The following is a 20,725-nucleotide window of genomic DNA, read 5'->3' as shown; positions in this document are numbered from 1 at the left end:
AATTGAAGTGCGCGCAAGTTGGTTTCAATATCTGGTTATTAAAAAAAAAAAATTGTTAAACAAAGAATAGTGTTTTATGAGTTTAAATCAATTTAATCTTAAGAAATTGGGTGTTGGGAAGGGTGGATTTGAATTTGTTTGCTTTCTTGGATTTTGTTGATGAGTTGATTGGTCTGGTGTTTTCTGTTCATGGTTTTTCTTTTTATTTTTTTATTTTTTGGCATCTTCTTGATGCTCGTGGCAATAAATTTTATTTATCAAAAATAATAAAAAAAAATCCTGTAGTTCAACTAGTCAACTTGTAGAAGCAGATGAACCAACATCACATCAGCTGAAAGATAGCCAACCTTGAATTGTGATGATATGAGGCCATATTCACTTAACCATAATCATTCATTCTATTCTTCACCCAACATCAACTTTATTATTGCCTTGACACGAAAGAAGGTGGTGATCATTTCCAATGGAGAGCTCTTCAATATTTTCACTCATGGACACTCAATTCTTTCAGAAAAAAGGGCCCCTCTACCCTTGCCTTCGTTCATTGCCCCTCTCTTTTTCTCAAAGGGTGACTTGGTACATGAGATTCTTATTAAAGTGATGTTTAAGAATGATAAAATTTAATCAATTTTATTTCTCTTTTCTGGAAAAGTTATTTCCGTGACTCGAACCTACACTCCTAATGGAAAGCTTTATCGTTGGACCAAACAACATTATGGGAAAAGAAAAAAAAAGTAAGTTAAAACGCAATGATCTTCATTCTTGAAGAGGAAGGAAATCAAGAGTTGTATCTACTCATAATGGTTGAAGCAATTATTGTGACACCCATGCCTACATTTCAGCAAGAGACCAACTCCTCTTAACTACTATCTAAATATCATGACAAATTCTCTTTACACTCACCTAGCATACTCTTTTTTTCATGACAAATTTAGAAATTCCCTTGTAAGAGTTTCACTATCTCAATCACAAACAAAAATCAAAAGATAATTCAGAAAGAAATGTGGTAATTAATTAAGCATGAACCCTATGATTAATTTACAACTAGAACTCAATAGGAAGAATTGCACTTCTAGATCCCCTTCCATGTCCAAATGAAAAGAACGATCTGCGGACTCTGCTACTACTAGACGCCTCACTGTGTCTAAGATGTTCGTTCTCGTTCTGTCGTCTGATCTCTTGAACAGCCAAGCAAACATGCCGATCAGCTGCTGAATCCATCGAGAAAGATCTCCTGATGGGTTGTTCAATACAGAACCGATCGTCTTTTTGCCTCACATCAATGCACTCATCACCCATACTCGACACAAGATGAAACTTTCCTTCTTTCGCCTGCTTCCCGAGCTTCTGCTCAAATTTTCCCGGAAAGTGAACCCTTGATAGCATTAACTGTTCCCTCGGGTCATTTCTTTCTGGAACTAATTGTCTACGTGGTTGCATTACTGTTCTATCAGCTCCGGCCAATTCAATTACCACAAAGGCTTCATCACCACCATTGAAAGTATCTACAAATGGCCTTGGATCTTGAGGTGAAGATGTTGGTGCAACAAGCTGGTCAATCGGATATCGTGTTGTGCCAGAAATGCTCGATCTGCAGAGAGGGCAGTTGGCATTGCTTTGGAGCCATATATCAATGCAGTCCAAGTGAAAGGCATGACCACAATTGGGAAGAACTCTGACCATGTCTAGTTCTTGAAACTCATTCAAGCAAACCACACACTTGCACAAGCTTTTTTCTCCTCCATTTTCGCCTCTGCTGTATTGGAAAGTAGGGATTTCGCGGATCAACAAGTCATCGAGGCCATGGCTCTGCCATGAGGGAGAGTAGGCCGTTAACGGGTCTTCGTTTTGTGGCGGTCGGGGCATGGAAAAGCGGCGGAGGGGGTCGAATTGTTGCCAGTTTAAGCAGCATTTGGTGACAAAGACGTAGTAGCTAACTAGTAAGAAAACTGTGACAATTATACAAAGTACTGCAATGGCTAATATGGGAAATCCAGGATCTGAAGTAGGAAAGGAAGGTTGATAGGCTAAGTTTTGTTCGTTTTTGATTGGATGGAGAGACTGGGATTCATGGTTGTAGATTTGTTGTTGTTTGTGCATAGAGCCCATGAGAGATTTACAAAAAATATGAGAAAGAGTTGAGTTTGATTGGTGGGCTTGGTAAGATCTTGAATGGAAAGACACAGACAAGTAAATAATCATACGCAGAAAAAATTAAAAGAGAAGATTGAGAGAGAGAGAAAGAGAGAGAGGGGAGAGAGAATGCTTTAATAAAACATTGGGTTGAGGGAGAGTGGATGGGTGAATCTGGGTCTGACTATTAAGAGGTTAAGTCAAAGGTCTACCAAAGAAAAAAATTTTAAATTTTTTTTAATAATAATCAAAGAAAGAGAGGACTAGCATTGAATGAAAGCGCAAAGTTTTGCGGAACACATGTAAAAAATAAGAGTAGATGGTGAGATATGGAGATCAGAGATGAGAGAGAGACAGCCTGAGTCGACTCAAACCTCGTTGTTCTACTCTCTCTCACACTTTATAGTTTTTAATAATCAACTGGTTGTGAATGGTATACCACAAATGGGGAATGTTATGCCCTACCTGGATGCTTATAATTGGTTTAAATACTGTAAGTCTTTCACACTTTATTAATGAATCAAAAAGTTTTAAAAAGTTTATTTTGGCCTAATATTTTTTTGAAAATATTAATAGGTACAAAAAAAATTTATAAATAAATAAGCTCCGTCAATAAGATGGGTTCGTAAATCCCCTGTTATGAAATCTAATTTCTTTGATTTTCGTGAAGATGAGCCATGTTCATATAATGAGCTCATTTCATTAGAAGCGAGGCTTATTGGGAGTGTTTGTTTCAGCTTTTCAGAGCCAACTTATGGCTTTTAGCTTTGAAAAAGTTATTTTGGACTGTTTGGTTAAACTTATTTCAACAACTTCTGATTCTAACAGCTTATTTTAACTCAAAAAAACTGATTCTGAGAAGCTGCTCACCCCTTACTTCTGATTATCAACTTCTGTTGTGGACATGTTAATTTGTGGTTATACTCTTAATTTTTTTTATTTTTTATTTTTTTAAAAATAGAAAAAGACTCAAATGGACTATAGATTATTATTATTTTTTTTTTATGAGAAATGTAGACAAACAAAAAATAAAAATTAATTGAAAAAGCTATTTCACAGCTTATTTAACAAACACTACTCAGCAACTTAAATCTATAATCTAACAGCTACACCAAACAGTTTAACAACTTCTGATTAAAGTCATAATCTATAATCTGTTAAGCTATAATCTATAAGCTGTTTTAACAGCTACACCAAACAGAGCCATTTTGGAACGGCCCTTGGCTTCTTTGGGCCACATGTAAATTCCGACCTCTATGTATGATTCTTGCATTCAGATTTGACAGAGATTTCTAATCCAATCAATTAGGGTTGTTCAAGTATCTATTTGATTTGCTAAAATTAATGGTCCAAATCAATTTACTATAAAAATGTGCGATTTTAATAATCTGAGTGAACGAATATGTAATTTTTTTAATCCGTCTAAATTCAGATAGATAGCGAATGGGAGACAAACACAATTTTACAATTCTCAGACTAACAACTATCATCAAAACAAACACAATTTTACTAATCCCCTCACTATCAATCCCCTCACTAACAATCCTTTCACTATCAATCCTCCCGTTCTACCTCTGAAAATAAACGAGGCTTTACTTCTATTTAAAGCCAATCAATCATCAAATGGCAAATCTATGAGCAATGTTAGAGATTTTAAAAGTTTTATTAAAATTTTTATCAAATATTTCATGTGTGTGTGTGAAACTTACATCATGTGGATTCCATATAGATCCCACATTCATGTGAGACATTTAGTAGAAACATTAATAGAACTTTTAGAATCTTTAACATTTTTGCAAAATCTATTTCATGTCATCAATCTTGTGATTATCATATGTGCCTCCGTTTGGGAAGTGGGTTGGCTTTTTGGCTTTTTTGGTTATTTTAGCTTGGGCTTAAAAGCTTGGTTTGGGAAGGGCTTTTTGGCTTTTTGGCTTTTTTGAGTTTTTTTGTGAGAGAAGAATGTAATGATTATGGGTTGGATGTGATGTTTTGTTTGTTATGGCTAAAATAGCCTATTTTGTTTTTTGTGGCTAAAATAGCCAAAAAAGCCTGCAAACTCACTTGCCAAACACAGGCAGAAAATGATATTTACTTTTTCATAAGAATGATATGACCGCGTCAATTTTAAAAGGAGTAATGTTATACAAATGAAAAATTTATACATAATTTTTATATATAATGATATGGTTTATTGTGAATTTTTCATTTCAAAACAAAATATCATTAAAGATGAGTTTATTTACAATAATGAAATTACCACATCATTCTTGTGAAGTTTTTTATATAAAATTTGGAATAAATTACAAATACACCATCTGAGATTTGCTTAAAATACAGATTGTTCCCTGTGATTTGAAAAATTACAAGTAGCTCATTGTTAGTATTTTTTATTTAATAGAATTAATTACAAAAATGAAATTCATAATTACTTTCCTAAACAATAATAAAATTACCTAAATTATTAATTGAAACATATTTATAATATCATTAAAAACTGTTAATTGACTTGATGATTTATTAATAAAAATGACGATTTGTTATGAAATTAGAAACTTCAGGAGATAGAATGTAATTTCTAAACCGCGATTCGTATTTTAATCAAATCTCAGAGGGTGTATTTATAATTTTCCCTAAATTTTATGTATGTATAGAATTTTCCTTTTAAAAATATAAATCATCTTGTTGTGTTTGGTAACGTTTACGTTTTCAGTTTATATTTACAAAAAATTTATAAATTGATTTTTTTTATTATTTTTTGTTTATTTTTAGAAAAACATAAACTACAAACGCGTTTGGTAATTGACAAAATGTTAAAAAAATTTTAAATATATAAAAAAGAGTGAGAAATTGCAAGTGGTGGCGGAAAACGGTGGTGGAAAGTGGTGACGGTGGGTGGTGGGTAGCTGGTGGTGACGGTGGGTGGTGGGTAGCTGGTGGTGGCGGATGGGTGGGTGGGTGACGGTGGCAGGTAGTGGGTGGTAGCGAGTGGGTGGTGGTGGTGGTGGTGGCGGGTGGTGGCAGGTGGGTGGCGGATGGCGTCTGGTGGTGGGTGGTGGTGGTGGTGGTGGGTGTGTGGGTGGGTGACGGTGGCGGGTGGTAGCGAGTGGGTGGTGGTGGTGGTGGTGGTGGCGGGTGGTGGTGGCAGGTGGGTAACGGATGGCGGGTGGTGGTGAATGGTGGGTGGTAATGGTGGGTGGGTGGGTGGTAACAGTGGCGGATGGTGGGTGGTAGCAAGTGAGTGGTAGTGATGGTGGTGGCGGGTGGTGGGTGGCGGATGGTGGGTGGTGGTGGTAGTGAGTGGGTGGGTGACGGTGGCGGTTGGTAGGTGATAGCGAGTGGGTGGTGGTGGTGGTGGTGGTGGTGGTGGCGAGGGGTGGGTGGTGGTGGCGAGTGGGTGCCAGGTGAGGGTGGGTGGTGGTGGCAGGTGAGTGGTGAGTGGTGATGGGTGGGTGGTGGTGGCGGGTGGTGGGTGGTGGTGGCAGGTGAGTGGTGAGGGGTGGGTGGTGGTGGCGGGTGGCGAGTGGTGGTGGCGGGTGGTGGGTGGTAGTGGCAGGTGAGTGGTGGTGGGGGGTGGGTGGTGGTGGCAGAAGACGGTGGTGGGTGGTGGGTGGTGTTGGGTGGTAAAAAAAAAAAAACTCAAACTCAAAACTCAAAATGAAAACACATTTTTTGTGTTTTCATTTTTTGGCCAAATTTATAAACTGAGACCACTGATTTATAAATCAAAAATTTTACCAAACAAGTTTTTATTTGAGTTTTTAAAATTTTTGTAAATATAAATAGAAAACTGAAAACGTAAGTGTTACCAAACGACGCCTCAGTGTTTTGTTTTAAAATGAAAAATCAAAAGTTTGTCAAATTATTTTGTATTAATTTTTTATATATATTTTTTGATTGTATATCATTACTATGATCATATATGTAGAATACAATTATGTTGTATATTCAAAAATTTACTTAAAATTTTATCAGGAATTAAAATATGTAAACCAGATTTATTTCGCATATAGCTCATAATACATTAATTTTAGATTTACACCTTACATTTTACTTTCCTAATAAAATTTTGATTAAATTTGCATGAAATCTAGAATTATTAAATCGAATAAGTATTTTTTTGAACTGAATTAAAAGGAATAATATGTTATGGAATGGGAATATATCATATATAATATTTGAGGCAGATTTTCTTTAGTGTAGAATCTGGATTGGGGTATGTTGTTTGGACTAGTGAGGCTTATCATAAATTTTGTTTTAATAAATCATTTATTTTTTTGGTAACAGATGTGATAAATTGAATAGATTACGATAATTGAATCGACTAAATTTTTTATGTAAATAAAATATATGAAGTACTTAACCAAATGAACAATTAAAATAATTGAGGAGAAATTCATGATCAACCCTATAAGTCCAAACAATGTCCTCCAAGTGGTCGTTCTATAATAAAACAATCAAATGCCTTATTTTACTAAACAAGGATATATCATATATATATATATATATATATATATATCATTTAATATTATTAAACTGAGATTTCTATGTCACGAAATAGGAATCAGATGACATTTTTATTATTTGTTATGGAAATCTCAATGTATCCAATTATCTAATTGCATTATTTAAAGAATTAAAATCTTGGAAGATTTGGCATTGATGATTCCCTGCAAATGAAAGTTGAGATACTTGTTTAAATAATGCCAAAAACAACCTATTAGTTAGCTTAAGGACGTAGACTTGAGAGGGAAATTTCAAAATAATCGCGAAACGACGTCATGTTAGTGGGCACAGTGGTGCCCATTGCCCCACAAATAGTCACCCCACTAATATGTGGGCCCATCCCAGGCAACCAAGGTTAAAAATTGACTCGTAACAGGCAAATTGCTTTTGTATATAGTTTCATGAAATACCAAAATAAATTAATAAATGGACATGTAAATTAAATTATTAATTATTCTATCAATTATTTATATATATGTGTGGAACTTTTATATCTATGGATCTCACACATATATACATAATTAATAAAATAGTTAGGAAGTGTACCCAATTTCTATTTAGAAATTTTGAGAAGAAATGTTTTAGTACTTGGAATTTTAACAAGGTCTGTTGAATTGATTTTCTATAGAGTCCAGACTATTTTTTCTTTTTTTAAATATTATTGTCTGTTAGTAAAAATTATGCTAAGTTTTGATAGACAGAGACTTAATAATAATTTTAACCAAACAACCAAATAGAAAATCAAACGACCATGCAAAGGTTCTAATGCCTTGAAAATACAAGGACTTTTTTGGAACAACTAACAATCGAAAGAGTGAAGTAAATATAGAAAAACTTCTATTGAAACATTTTATGTTTACAATGTTACAAACTGTTTAAAGCTACTCCTAAAAACTAAGATAATCTACTCCTAAAAATTAAAGTAGATTACTAAAAATAAAAAAAAGACTGCTAAGTTTGATGATTTCTTGATGCCTTCTCAATCTGTCTCAATCTATTTGTAGAGTAATAATTAACAGTTTCCCATTTGAAGTATAACTGTTGGAGGCAGTTTGGCCACTTCAGGAAACAAAACCAACCCAAGTACCTTATAAAGTGCTACAAACTGCCACATGTGACCAACTTGCCACCATTTTCTAAGGAGAAATGCTTTAGACCACTAATTAGTGATGACTTTAATGATGTGGCAGTGGATCCCACCCACTGCCACAGAGTATTTGTGTCTTTCTTTTTTTTTTTTCTTCAATTGACACCTCATTAGTGGTGAGATTAGTGATAGCAAATTAGTGGTCTATAGCATTACTCTTTTCTAAGTCCATTTTCATCATCTATAAACAATAACAAAACCAACAATGATTCATCCCACTAAAAACATCACCACTAATAGCACTAATGCATTAAAAAAGTAAAAAAAAAAAAAAAACACAACTCCAAGACCAAAACATCACATCATTAATGGCGGGACCCACTGCCACCTAATTAGTGGGAGCACTAATTAGTGCTCCCAAGCATTTTTCTAACAAAACAACTAATAATGTTGGGGCAATCCCACGTCGTTCGGGGAGATAGATCGACTTCACTATATAAGCGTACTGGCCCATCAACTTGTTACAATGCGTTTTCCCTCGAGGAAGAACAAAGCCGTGAGGCCGACTGGGCTCCACGCCCACCTCGCCAAAGCGGACAATATTATGGTAGGCACATAGGCGCCAGGCACATGCAAATAATATTAATAATACAAATGTTTGTGGTTTGACCACAATTGATAAAAAATAATTTATGATGCAAATATTGTCATATATGAAAATGAGTATATGAGAGATAATTGAAAAAAAGAGATGTTATGTGCCTATGATTTTGTTGTTTTCTGAAACTGCATCTTGTTAGTAGGGCTTCATAACCCCCTCCTCCCTTCCTTCCACCCCAAAACCAAAAGAACTCAAAAACGAAATTTAAAAAAAAACATTTAAAAGCTTATTCCACATTTAGTTTCTTTTTTTTTAGGGGGGGCGGGGGTGTGTGTGTTAAATTGAGGATTTTCTTATAATTGTTGCCAGGGACATAGAAGCTTGTTCATTTTTATTGTCATCATGATCATCATCATTTTATTTGATATTTTTTTGGTACCACTAAGAACATCCTTAAATTTATATTTCTTTAACAAAAACCTTGTAAACATCATGATGACGACGATCATCTCCATTATTCTTGAGACAATTGCTTTATCAGTGAGATAGTAAAAATCATTTAAATGCAAGTTTAACACACACACACACACACACACAAAAAAAAAAAAAAAAAAAAAAAAAAAAAAAAAAAGCCTTACACCAAACACATGGCAAACTTGAATTCCATGAAAATAAGAAAAAAAATTTCACAATCCAAATGATTTTAGATATTCCATATATTTTTTTTTGGGTAGTCAGAGTAAAATAGTTATGTTAAATCCAAATAAGAAACTGGTTAGGCGAGCTATTAGGCCACTTGTATTACTGGTTTTATATCTCTAAGTTGTGTTCAATTCAAGTTGCAAAACATGATCATAGACTAAACATTTGGAAAGGCATTTCCTTTCAGACAATTAAATAATGCTAGAGTTGAAGAGTTGATTGAGATACAGTTTTTTAAGAATCCATCTTTGTCAAAATGCTTTGCATGCAATTAATGTATTTCACTTCCCCCTCCTTGATAAATCCAAAATCCATCCAAACATAACACTAATGTATTCAATGGGGAAAGTGATCTTTGTTTGAATTATAATTTCATACCATTATTGCAATAGACAAAGCTGGAAATCCATTATAAAAACCCAGGTTTATCAGCCTCTTCTCATGTATTCACATGTGTGAAGATAATTTCACTTGAAGAGAATGTCAGCTCTTGTTTCAAGCTGGTCCAAGAATGTTCACACCGTGCCAGAAAACTTTGTTTGCTCATCTGAAGAAAGACCTGGAGACCTTGCAGTGCCTTTGTGCAAAGGCATTCCAGTGGTTGATCTACAACAAGTAGACGGTCATGACAGAGCTGATTCAATTAAGCAAATTATGATAGGTAGCCAGGATTTTGGAATGTTTCAGGTTCGTTGTAAATCCATGCTTACCTAAATACACAAACACATACATATTTTATTGGAAAGCTCTTAAGACAACATTTTGATACAATTTACAAGTATTTAGCTCTTGAAAATGTATTTACTTTTTTAACACCAACCAAATGATGCCATTGACTAGTACAATAATTCATAAAACAGGTGATCAACCATGGACTATTAAAAGAACTAATGGACGACACAATGAGTCTGTTCAAGGAGTTCTTTGACATGCCTGAAGAAGACAAGGCAACTTACTATTCCGAGGACATGAGTAAGAGCTTCAGACTCTTCACAGGCAGTTTTTGTCACTCTGTTATTAATCACAACTACTGGAAGGATTCAGTAAGACAAGATTGCCACCCTTTAGAGGATCACATTGAAACTTGGCCAGAAAAGCCAGCCAGATACCGGTAAACCCTGCAACCCCACTAGGCCACTTAAATCTGTCTGGTCTTCTTGTTGCATAATACTTCTGTGTGGCAGCAAAAGAAAATTTTGAATTATCTTCTTTTTTTTTTTCCTCTCTTGGGGATTACTAATTGGGATTTGGGCTCATTGAGTTGAGTTGTATAACTGACTGACAAATTTTTGTTAATTTTATTTTCAGAGAGGTTGTTGGGACATATTCAGTGGAAGTGAGGAAGTTAGGCTTGAGGATTTTGGATCTTATTTGTGAAGGATTGGGAGTTGACGTGGGGTATTTTGCAGGTGACCTAAGCAAATTCCAGGGAATGATAGTTAATCATTATCCGCCATGTCCAAACCCAAGTTTGGTCTTGGGAGTACGTGGACACTACGACACCAACCTCTTAACCTTACTTCAACAGGACGAGTATGGGCTTCAGATCCTCAAGGATGGGCAGTGGGTTGGTGTTAAACATGTCCCTAATGCATTTGTTATCAACATAGGCAGCCAGCTAGAGGTAGATCTCCACTTTGTGCTTAATCTAGGTAGCCTACATATTATTGTCCCTTACAATTCTATCCAAGAAAGTGCAATCACTCTGCCTGACTAAATATTTTCAGCTAAATTCAAATTCTGTTTTGCTTGGATGCAGATAATCAGCAATGGGAAGCTGACAAGTATTAAACATCGAGCAGTGACAAATTCAAGTGTTTCTAGGACGTCCATAGTCACTTTAATTAATCCATCTGAAGAATGCATCATAGAACCTGCAAAAGCACTTGTTAGTGCATGCAATCCCTCGATGTTCCAAGCTGTTCAATGCAAAGAGTACGTTGACACTTGCATGCCCAAGGCTCGGGACCCCAACGACGCAACACTGGAGTCCTGATAGCTCCAAGCTTAAGTTACGGCGTTTTGAAGGAAAAAGCAAATCAAATAACAGAAGCCCATAATACACTTCTGTCTGATGAAGCAGCTCAACCCAAAAAATGCTCATTCAAAAGGGCTTTAATTGCAATGAGATGTGGCAAACTTGAGTAAAATATACTTTTTCCTATGTGAACTTTGTTTTGTATAAACCAATATTAGTTACCTATCAAATGTTACTTTGTGAATAAACTAGCAGAGTTCCAAAGTTATGGATCATTCTTCCACTACTTTTATCTAATAAAAACCGGACTTTGATCCTCCCCGTCCCATGTATTTAATGGATGATTTTCATTGCATATCTAATGACTACCTTGTTATAAGAATTGTGATCCTCTTCATAATAACAGAATCTATATATGTAAGTATATATCAAAGTCACAAGTTCATAACTCACGAAGTACTGGGCAAAACATTGCTGGTTAAAAATTTGAAGTTCTAAATCCATTGAATTTTAATGGATTTGAGGAAATTTTGGTAATATAATTGCAATAAAGAATTATGAACTCAACAAACTTCCATGGTCAGGAAAAAGAAAAATTAAAATCAAATTGAGCTGGAAATGTGGGGAATTCTTCATTCCCAATCTTTGGCTGGATCATTGGGTTGGTGATAAGCCATTATCTATTACAGTAAAAATTAAATGAAGTTGGAGAGATGTTCCTTTCTCTATTCAAATCATTGGGGTAGATGAGCAGTAAATTGCTGGACCTGCTATAACATTGCTAGTTTGTGGAGATGGAGTTCATTATTCACCATTGCCTTTGGAAAATTTTATTTAAAAAATGGAAAAAATGTGTGCCCTTGTGAGTGTTCTTTGACGAGGTCTACACATGTAAATGCGCTAATTTTTTTTAGGACTCCGGGACAAAAAATTGAAAAGAATTGTGAATCACCACCACAACAAAACTACTAACAACAAATAAACTTTGAAATTTAAGAGAAAGACTATATGTCATGCAATAAAACTTTACTGGACAAAATTTCATTTGCCCTGATTAATAAGTTAGTACAATCAAATGATATCCTGCTCAACTATGAAATTCAAATATCTAAACATGATGAGGACTATAGAAAAGGTCGAAAAAATAAAAAAATTGTGAGATGTTTTGGGGGCAGTACTCTGGATTGGGGTAGGCAGACTGTGGAGGAATGCATCGGCCAACATCTCCCCCAGTTGAACCTCGGCTTGAGTGGTAAGGTGCACATGATCTGGTTCCAGCTGCAGTCCCTTGGCATCCACACATTTCACATTGGTAAGATCTATTCCCAACTGAGCTTCTCTCACTTTCTCAATATAAGGCCCCAGTCCTGATGCCAATGCCACCTAACCCATATATATGTGTCATCAACCAAAAATCAATTTCAAACTTTTGAAGCAGTTGGGCTACACCTTAAATGAGTTCAACCCAACCAAGATTATTCAAAAAGATTACCCATGACATGACTACTTTATATGACATGAATTGGAATCCAAATGGGGCTCAGGGTACTAAATGTATTCAATAAGAGCATTGCTATTTAAACCTAGAAGTTAAACTCACTTTCAAGACCCAGTGATGTGTGAAGAATATAATTGATTGATAATTATCAACCAATTATCTTCTTGACAAATGTCTAGAAAGTGGATCTAAAAAGTGGATTTTTTGTATCATTTTCCATTCAATAATTAGTCGGGGTCCTGTAATAAAAGGAAAAAAACAAAAAGCAACTAGAAGACTACTACTAATGTGTGTATGTACCTGAAAAATGGGTAGCAGTGGAGATTGCAGATCATCACGCAGGTCCATGAAGAATCTCTCAAGTCGGCCCTTGTACAAAGCAGCGTCCTCAGGACTCACAGTGTCGCTCTCACCCTGATACCACAGTAGTGCTTGGATCGATCCACCATCTTGCAAGGCTGCACTAGCCCTGCCCACCAACTGGTTGTAAAGGTGAGTTCCACGGCCCCACTCGCTCATCTTGGTCCCCCCGATCGCACAAGGCACCAATCCCACAACCCCCCCGATGCTGGAGTCCTTGTTGTTCAACACTGTATTGGCAAACACCATTCCAGGTCCAACCCCGCAAGTAACGTTCACATCAATGTCCTTATGGAGGGGCTCGCTTGCCTCCACCCAGTTGAGGTCTGAGCTGAGTCGGAGGATTGCCGGGTTAGGTTGACATTGAGGCGGCACGACACCGTCCCAAGTGACGTTATTAATGCCGCCTCGGCCGGACATGTTGCTTTGTCCGGCCAAAATGAAAATGTTCTTGTTGTTGTCCTGGGAAGAAGTAGGGAATACCAAACCGGCGTATGCCAGAAGCATCAACAAGACAAAAGCAAGCATCTCTTTGCTTTGCTTTGCGGCTTCTTTCGTATGTCTGCCTCAACTCCCATTCAAATGCAATTGGTTTGAAGTGGGGGACTTGGCCTTCTTAAAAAACAAGCTGATTCCACCCCATTATTTTACTCACCAAAAAATATATACAAATTTAATTTTTTAAATCCACTTTTTAGATTTAATGATGGATCAAAAAGATGATCGGTTGATAATTATAAATTATTTAACTACTATCAACTAATCATTTTCATGATGCATCACTAAATCTAAAATACGGATCTAATTTTTGCGTCTAAATAACAATACTCTTCACTTACCACTTACCCGACTAATAATAGTTTGTTTAATGCTTAAGCTATTCAAAATTTGATCTTTATGGTGCTATTATCCCATATATTTCTTCCTTCACACACACACACACATATATATATATATACACACACTAGCAGCTAACACAAGTGACATGTGAAATTCAAATAAGTGAAACTAAAACAAAATATTTATTATGTATTACATATTGCTTATGAGGTAAGAATTTTATTTATTAGGCTCAAGGTTCAAGTCTCATTCCTCCCATCTATCTGTTTTTTTTTTTAAAAAAAAAAAATTAAATAGAAACAAGACTTGGACACTAAATGAGTTGTGTACATTATATAATAATATACATATTTATATAATATAAAATTATGTAAATGTTCACACTTTATATGAACAAAAATAATGTAAATTTTTTAGAAGTGAAAATATTCACACTAATAAATTAGAATAATATTAAATTTTAGAGAGTGTGAATATTAAACTTTCATACTTTTCAAGAATTCGTAATGTTGTATTAATATAAATATTCACAATTATAGTTTTCACTTACTAGAACATTCACAGGAGTCTCACGGCAACATTTTTTGAAATGTGAAATTGTTGAAGTGAAAAAAATTGACACTTTAAAATACAAAAACAAAAAAAAAAAAAAAAACAAAAAAAAAAAGAGAAAAAAAAGAGTGATATTTTTAATTCTTTAATTTTACATAATTTTATATTCAATTAAGATCTTATTTGAGATCTCATCGAATAATTTTCAAAAATGAATTTGTATTGAAAAATTATGACATTTTAAAATTTAAAAATAAATTAAAAAAATGTTCCTATAAAAGCATGTTGATCAAAACAAGAGTAAAACAAACAAACAAACCCACATTGCTCCAGATTCCATCTCATCTCCCAACACCTCATCTCATCTTGCAACACATTCTCTATTAACAATAATTCTCCAACACCGCATGTGCTCCGAAAAGGGCACGGTTTGTTTTATTTCTTTTATCTTTGCTATTATTTCTTAATTTATATTTAATTATATATGTATTTTTGTTTCTTTAGATGAATAGCATTAGTATAACACCAATATATTATGTATAAGAAAGTTAATTTAAAAATATTCAGAATATAAATATATGAATAAGATTTACATCAATAATAAATTTACATGGTAAATTATACTCCGTCCTGTTTGGTCATTTTTTCATTATGACCCTTTTAATTATTTTATTTTTATTTTTTTTACTTTGGCCTTTTTTTATGTTTAGAATTTTTTTTACTCTTCTCTTTAAAGAAAATTTCTGAAATATTTAAATTTTGAATACTGCTTTTTGGTGCATAATATTTTTGTAAATATAAAAAAATATTTAGAATTTAAAATATATGAATTATATTTATTTTGAATGTACCTTACACCATAAAATTTACACTTACATTTTTGTGTGTAACATTAATAGACTTATAAAAAAATATATTAAAATGTGTATAAAGTATATTAAAATATATAAAAATATTTTAATATGTGTAAAAATTGTATTGAGATCCTAAATTTTTTGACACATTTTTTTTCTTGCTAAAAATTTGTTAAATTGTCATTAACATGACCCTAATTTTTAATACAAGAAAAACGGGAAAAAAATTCTGAATTTAAAAGGAGCCAAGGGAAAAAAAATGCCCAAAGTATAAATAAATAAATGAGTCAAAGTGAAAAAATGGCTAAACATAAAAAGGGCAAAGTATAAGAGCATCTCCAACCCACTAGGCATATGATGCTTGTTAGTCAAAATGCCTAATGTGACTCACTTTTTTCAACTCCAATGCACTAGGCATATGCTTAGGCATTTTGGCTCAGTTCACATTCACTAGCTACATGTAGCTAGCCTTCAAGGCTAGGCAAAATATATTTAATCATTAAGATTATTTCCCTCCATCTTTGTTGCTGACGTGGCATTCTATAAAGTTAATAGTATTTGGATGAATAGCTAAAATAAAGAGCATGGTTGGGGCAGAAACATGAAATCGTTGATAGGCAAAATAAAATGTATACTTTATAGTAATATTTAGATAGGTAAAATGCCTACTACCATTGGAGATGCTCTAATTACCATATAGATTTATCATTGATGGAAAAAATTTATGAATATAAAAGGGGCAAAGTATAATTACCATATAGATTTATCTTTGATGGAAAAAATTTCTCAATATAAAAGGAGCCAAAGTAAAAAAATAAAAATAAAAATAAAAGTGTCAAAATAAAAAATAGCCAAACATAAAATGGGCGAAGTATAATTTACGGTGTAGATTTTATCATTGATGTAAATCTCATTCATATATTTACATTCTGAATACTTTTAAATTAATTTTCTTATACATATTATTGGTGTTGTTCAAAAAAAATTTAAAAAATAAAATACATATATAATTAAGGCCTTGTTTGTCATTCCCTAAATAAGTTTATATTTTTATCTTTTTTGGGTCATATCAATCAACATCTCTTCTCTATTTTTTTATACATCTTTTTATAAAAATTCAAAAGGTGCACTTATTTAGAACATCCCAAACCACCCTAAATATAAATGAAGAAATAAGAGCAAGAAGTTAAAATTTTTGAAGTGGCCGTGCATGCACAGAACCATTTTTTAACTAATTAAAAAAAAAAGAAGATAAATTATCAATAGGTCATAATAGTTTGACTTAATTTTTCTTATTAAAATTATGTCCTAGTAAAATTATCACAAAAAATAATTTTTTGTGACGATTTTTTGCAAGTCGCTAAAAATTGATAATTAGTGACTTTTTTTGTCACAATTTTTATAAATTATCATTAAAACTTATAATTAGTGACGTTTTTCTGTAACGAATTTTTTAATTGTCGTTGAAAATTAAAAAAATTAGTGACGCTTTTTGTGACGATCTTTTTAAACTGTAACTAAAATTTATAATTAGTGTCACTTTTCTGTGACAAATTTTTTAACAAAAATGCTAGAGATCGCAAAAATTCTACCAAAATTTTTATCAAATATCTCACATAGGTGTGGGACCCACATAGAACCCACATGGTATGGGTACCACACCCATGTGAGACATTTGATAGAAATTTTGGCAGAACTTTTGGGGTCTCTAACATTATTCAATTTTTAAACTATTTTTAAAATTAACAATTAGTTACTTTTTTTTAATAGTGTTTGATGAAAAATATCATTAATTATCATAGGATCTATTAGATAATAAACCCATCTATTGAGACTTATACGTAAATTCACCTTAAAAAAAATAAAAAAAAATAAAATCGTGCCATTTTCAGAGTATAGCACCATTGCTGTACCACAGGCACCCCATACCCCACTCCATTATGGGGTGCCTGCAGTGCTTTTATTAATAATAAATGCATGACCCATAAAACAACGCTGGTGCTACAAATCAAGTATGAACCTAAGTGCGGAGGTCGCTCCTGTTAGGTGACTAGGAATGATTAAAGAAGCATGGGCCAAAACCCAAGAAAAGTGGGTCAGCAATGTGCCAGAGTAGGTCTGACCCGCCAAAGGTCCGAACAAACTTTATGAAGAAAAATGCCTAAGTCAAGTTATGGAGGCAACACTTGTAGCGATCAAGTTACAGAGGTACTTTGTCTCAATGACGACATTCCAAGTATTGTCGGCATAGCCGCTATTCCTAGTATTGTCGGTTCCGCCACCATCTAAAGTTGCTGAGGGAAATAGAAAACCGAAGTAACTAACTTGCAGAGGCAACACTTGCAGCGGTCAAGTTGCGGAGGTACTTTGTCTCAATGCCACAATTCCAAGTATTGTTGGTACAGTCGTCATTCATAGTATATTCAGTTTCACCGCCATCTGAAGTTGCTGAGGGGAACAGAAAACCGAAGCAACTAAGTTGCAGAGACAACACTTGCAACGGTCAAGTTGCGGATGTACTTTGTCTCAACGCCACCATTCCAAGTATTGTCGCTACAGCCGCCATTCCTAATATTGTTGGTTTCGCCACCATCTGAAATTACTGACGGAATGAGAAAATTGAAGCAACTAAGTTGCAAAGGCAACACTTGTAGCGACCAAGTTGCGGAGGCATTTTGTCAGCGCCGCCATCTCTAATATTGGTAGTTCCGCCATTTGAATTTGACGCGGGAAATGATTGCCATAGCAACTACAACCGCAACAACTATGGCTGCAACAACTAACTTACGGAGGAAACACCCCGGCAAGGTGATAGTAGCCTTTGAGAGAAGTTTCCCCTCCACAAGTAGGGGTTAATGTTTGGCTCTGATAGCAGGCCCCAAGACATTACTAGCCTAGAGCTGATAGTAGGCCCCAAATTCATTTTTAGCTCACCCCTGACAGCAAGCCCCGAAGCTCACTAGTTCGACGCTAATAGCAGGCCCCGAAGCTCACTAGCTTGGCACTGATAGCAAGTCCCAAGGCTTACTGGTTGGAGCTGATAGCAAGCATAGAGATACCAGTATACCGCAACAATCCCACGAAGATGGGAGTAGGTCAGCCCGAACACATCCCTTTCTATTTACCCAGGTCATAGACCCACCTTAGTTGTTGAAAGGGATGTGTTCTTAGCCCCCTCGGGCTTGGTACTAAGGCACAACATGACTGATAACAGGCTTGGTTGTGGCCTTAGCCCTAGAAAGCTGAGGAGTTTGTGATTAGGTGGCTAAGGGTAAAGGCTTTACTGAGGTGAACACGAACATAGCCGATAACAAGTTGATGGAGTCCTGAAAATGCATGTACTGGCTAAATAGAATTGAGAAGGCAAGTGCAGCAGCAAGGTTTACCGCTACAAGTGCACTTGCTGAGGTTCGGGCTGAGAAGGCAAGTGTAGCGGCAAACACTCCCGCCTCAACTGTACTTGCTGAGGCTCAAAAGGGAGTTGCAGTGCCAAACACTCCCGTCGTAACTACACTTGCTGAGACTCAAAAAGATAGTTGCGAAGGCAAACAGATAGTACACAGTACATGCAGAGGGATATGTGCCACCTTTAACCTGGTGGCTCAAGGCAGAATATTCTATGTGATTCTTAGGGACACCTGTCTTCTCTCTATTTGGCCACTTGGTGTCCTCTTGATAACAAGGAAAAGCCTATAAATAGGACCCATTTCCCAAGGTTCAAAGAGAGGAATTTTGGAAATTTTGGGGAGATGCTGCCCATTTGTGCACTGGCATACATTTCTTCTTGAGCTACTTGCTTCACCCTCACCCAGCTGCTCACTCTCCAACCTTCCAGACAGTTGCTGCTGCTCATTCTTCAGTCATTCCACCATTGTTCGACCATTAGCATAGTTTTGCTTCTCTAATCACCTTTCTAACCTTGAAACCCCCTACATTTCTAGTGATTCCGTTGGAGAGACTGCTTTGTTGATGGTTCATACCCGCAATGGCTTACACACTTCATTGGAAAAAATGGCAGAAGATGAAGTTCAGCAACCCCTCTTCAAATGGCAGAGCAGCACATGTTGAGGACCATGACCATGGTGTTGTGGTTGAGACAATCCAATCACTTCAGGATACGCAGAGGGAGATCCTAGCAGCTTTGCAAACTCTCACTGAAACTATTATGGCCATGGCGTCCAGGCCAGTTCCAGCACAGGCGCCTCCACCTGTAGCAGTCCCAAACCCAGTGCGTAACCCACTCCCTGAGAATCAGGCTCCGATCTAGGTGCCTCCAGCAATACCTCAAGTGAATGGCAATGCTGCTGGTTCAGCTACACAGGGGTAGACTGGCCCTTACTAGCTTTCTCACTTCGTTACTAAAGCCGATGTCCAGCTATGCTTGAGCAAGAGCATAACAAGAAGCAACTGTCGTCTCTCTGAGATCTAGATGTGAAGCCCTCATATCCTCAAGAGATACTGGTCATGCCATATCCAGCTGGGTATATGATACCCGAGTTTGTGAAGTTTGATGGGAAGCAAGGAACGCCAGAGAACATGTGGTGAGGTTCATTGAAACCCTTGGTGTCTATGGTAGTGACCACCCTCTGCGCTTTCGGGAGTTTTCCAAATCGCTCACTGAAAGGGCTTACAGTTAGTATGTGAACTTAGCCTTCAACTCGATCAAGAATTGGGAGGAGATGGTGAACAAGTTTCATATGAAGTTCTTCCAAGTCCAAGAAAAAGTCACTACCCTCACACTTGGGCAACTCGAAAACTTAAGTTGTCCCTTAAATTTTATATTAATATTATTTAATTATAAATGATTTCAAAAAAATAATTTTAACTTTATATTATTATTCAATATTATTTTCTGAGTACTATGATATTTTTATTATATTTTTCTCTATATTTTTCCTAGACCAAAATACAGTGAAATATAACATTTTCTGTACAAGAAGGATGCGTACCCCTTAATTCTCTTGCTACCCACGCCTTCTCCCCTATATATAGGGATTTTCACCGTATGCATCATCATTAGGTTCCAAACTCTCTTATTCTCTCTCTTGGCTCTCTAAGTGTTTGTTTTTATATTTAAAACTTTGAGTTTAGTTTGGAGTATTTAGTGGGTCGCAGTGAACAAAAGGTAAAAGTTAAAATTAACATTAAGGTAAGTTATATTATACATTGAGTCACCATAATATATTTTACATATGTTTTGAGTTACCATAATTATTTTACAAATTATATTAATATTTCAATTACGTGGATTATTTTCTGAACCTTATTTGCTTAAATTGAAACCCATGGATATATTTGTTTAATTTTTAAAAAATATTTGACAATGATCTTGTAAATAATTATTTTTTGTAAGCACCACCACGAGAGTCCCACGCCTTGGGGGACTTAAATAAATCATTGGCTTCTGATTGGGCATGTTGTAGCCCTTTGTTTGCCATGGATCTATTGACCCTTGTTCTGTACGGAGCAAAGTATTGTGCGGAACTAAGTGCTACACTATTGTGGGAGCCACCTCTAGAATCCATACGAGCCACCTCTTGAATCCGTACCTTTGTATTGTCATGAATCCATTGACCTCTGTTTTGTTTTGCACCGTAATTATGGTTATATATTT

At 35.4% G+C, this 20,725-nt stretch overlaps 3 protein-coding genes across 4 annotated transcripts; 1 reads left to right on the top strand and 2 right to left on the bottom strand.

The window, feature by feature from the left end:
* Positions 1 to 762: 762 nt before the first annotated feature.
* Positions 763 to 2,589, bottom strand: LOC114260218 (RING-H2 finger protein ATL16). The gene has a single exon (XM_028200279.2). It carries the CDS (start codon positions 2,200 to 2,202, stop codon positions 1,045 to 1,047), a length of 1,158 nt encoding a protein of 385 aa, XP_028056080.2. The 5' UTR covers positions 2,203 to 2,589; the 3' UTR covers positions 763 to 1,044.
* A 6,762-nt stretch (positions 2,590 to 9,351) lies between these two features.
* On the bottom strand, positions 9,352 to 13,486 carry LOC114260200 (putative carbohydrate esterase At4g34215). 2 transcript variants are annotated; one of them, XM_028200254.2, is made up of 3 exons: positions 12,806 to 13,486; positions 12,186 to 12,390; positions 9,352 to 9,739 (listed from the first exon to the last, which is right to left on the bottom strand). In XM_028200254.2, exons 1-3 carry the CDS (start codon positions 13,391 to 13,393, stop codon positions 9,669 to 9,671), a joined length of 864 nt encoding a protein of 287 aa, XP_028056055.2. In that variant the 5' UTR covers positions 13,394 to 13,486; the 3' UTR covers positions 9,352 to 9,668. The 2 variants fall into 2 exon arrangements, with proteins under 2 accessions (XP_028056055.2, XP_028056054.2); XM_028200253.2 differs by lacking the exon at positions 9,352 to 9,739 and having other exon boundaries at positions 11,992 to 12,390; positions 12,806 to 13,483.
* Positions 9,471 to 11,389, top strand: LOC114260199 (hyoscyamine 6-dioxygenase-like). Its single transcript, XM_028200251.2, has 4 exons — positions 9,471 to 9,716; positions 9,890 to 10,140; positions 10,338 to 10,653; positions 10,789 to 11,389. Exons 1-4 carry the CDS (start codon positions 9,510 to 9,512, stop codon positions 11,023 to 11,025), a joined length of 1,011 nt encoding a protein of 336 aa, XP_028056052.2. The 5' UTR covers positions 9,471 to 9,509; the 3' UTR covers positions 11,026 to 11,389.
* Positions 13,487 to 20,725: the final 7,239 nt, after the last annotated feature.

Source organism: Camellia sinensis, chromosome 12 (assembly GCF_055761805.1).
Source record: "Camellia sinensis isolate YWXY chromosome 12, ASM5576180v1, whole genome shotgun sequence".
Lineage (NCBI taxonomy): Eukaryota > Viridiplantae > Streptophyta > Magnoliopsida > Ericales > Theaceae > Camellia > Camellia sinensis.
This window is presented reverse-complemented; position numbering and strand designations above follow the sequence as displayed.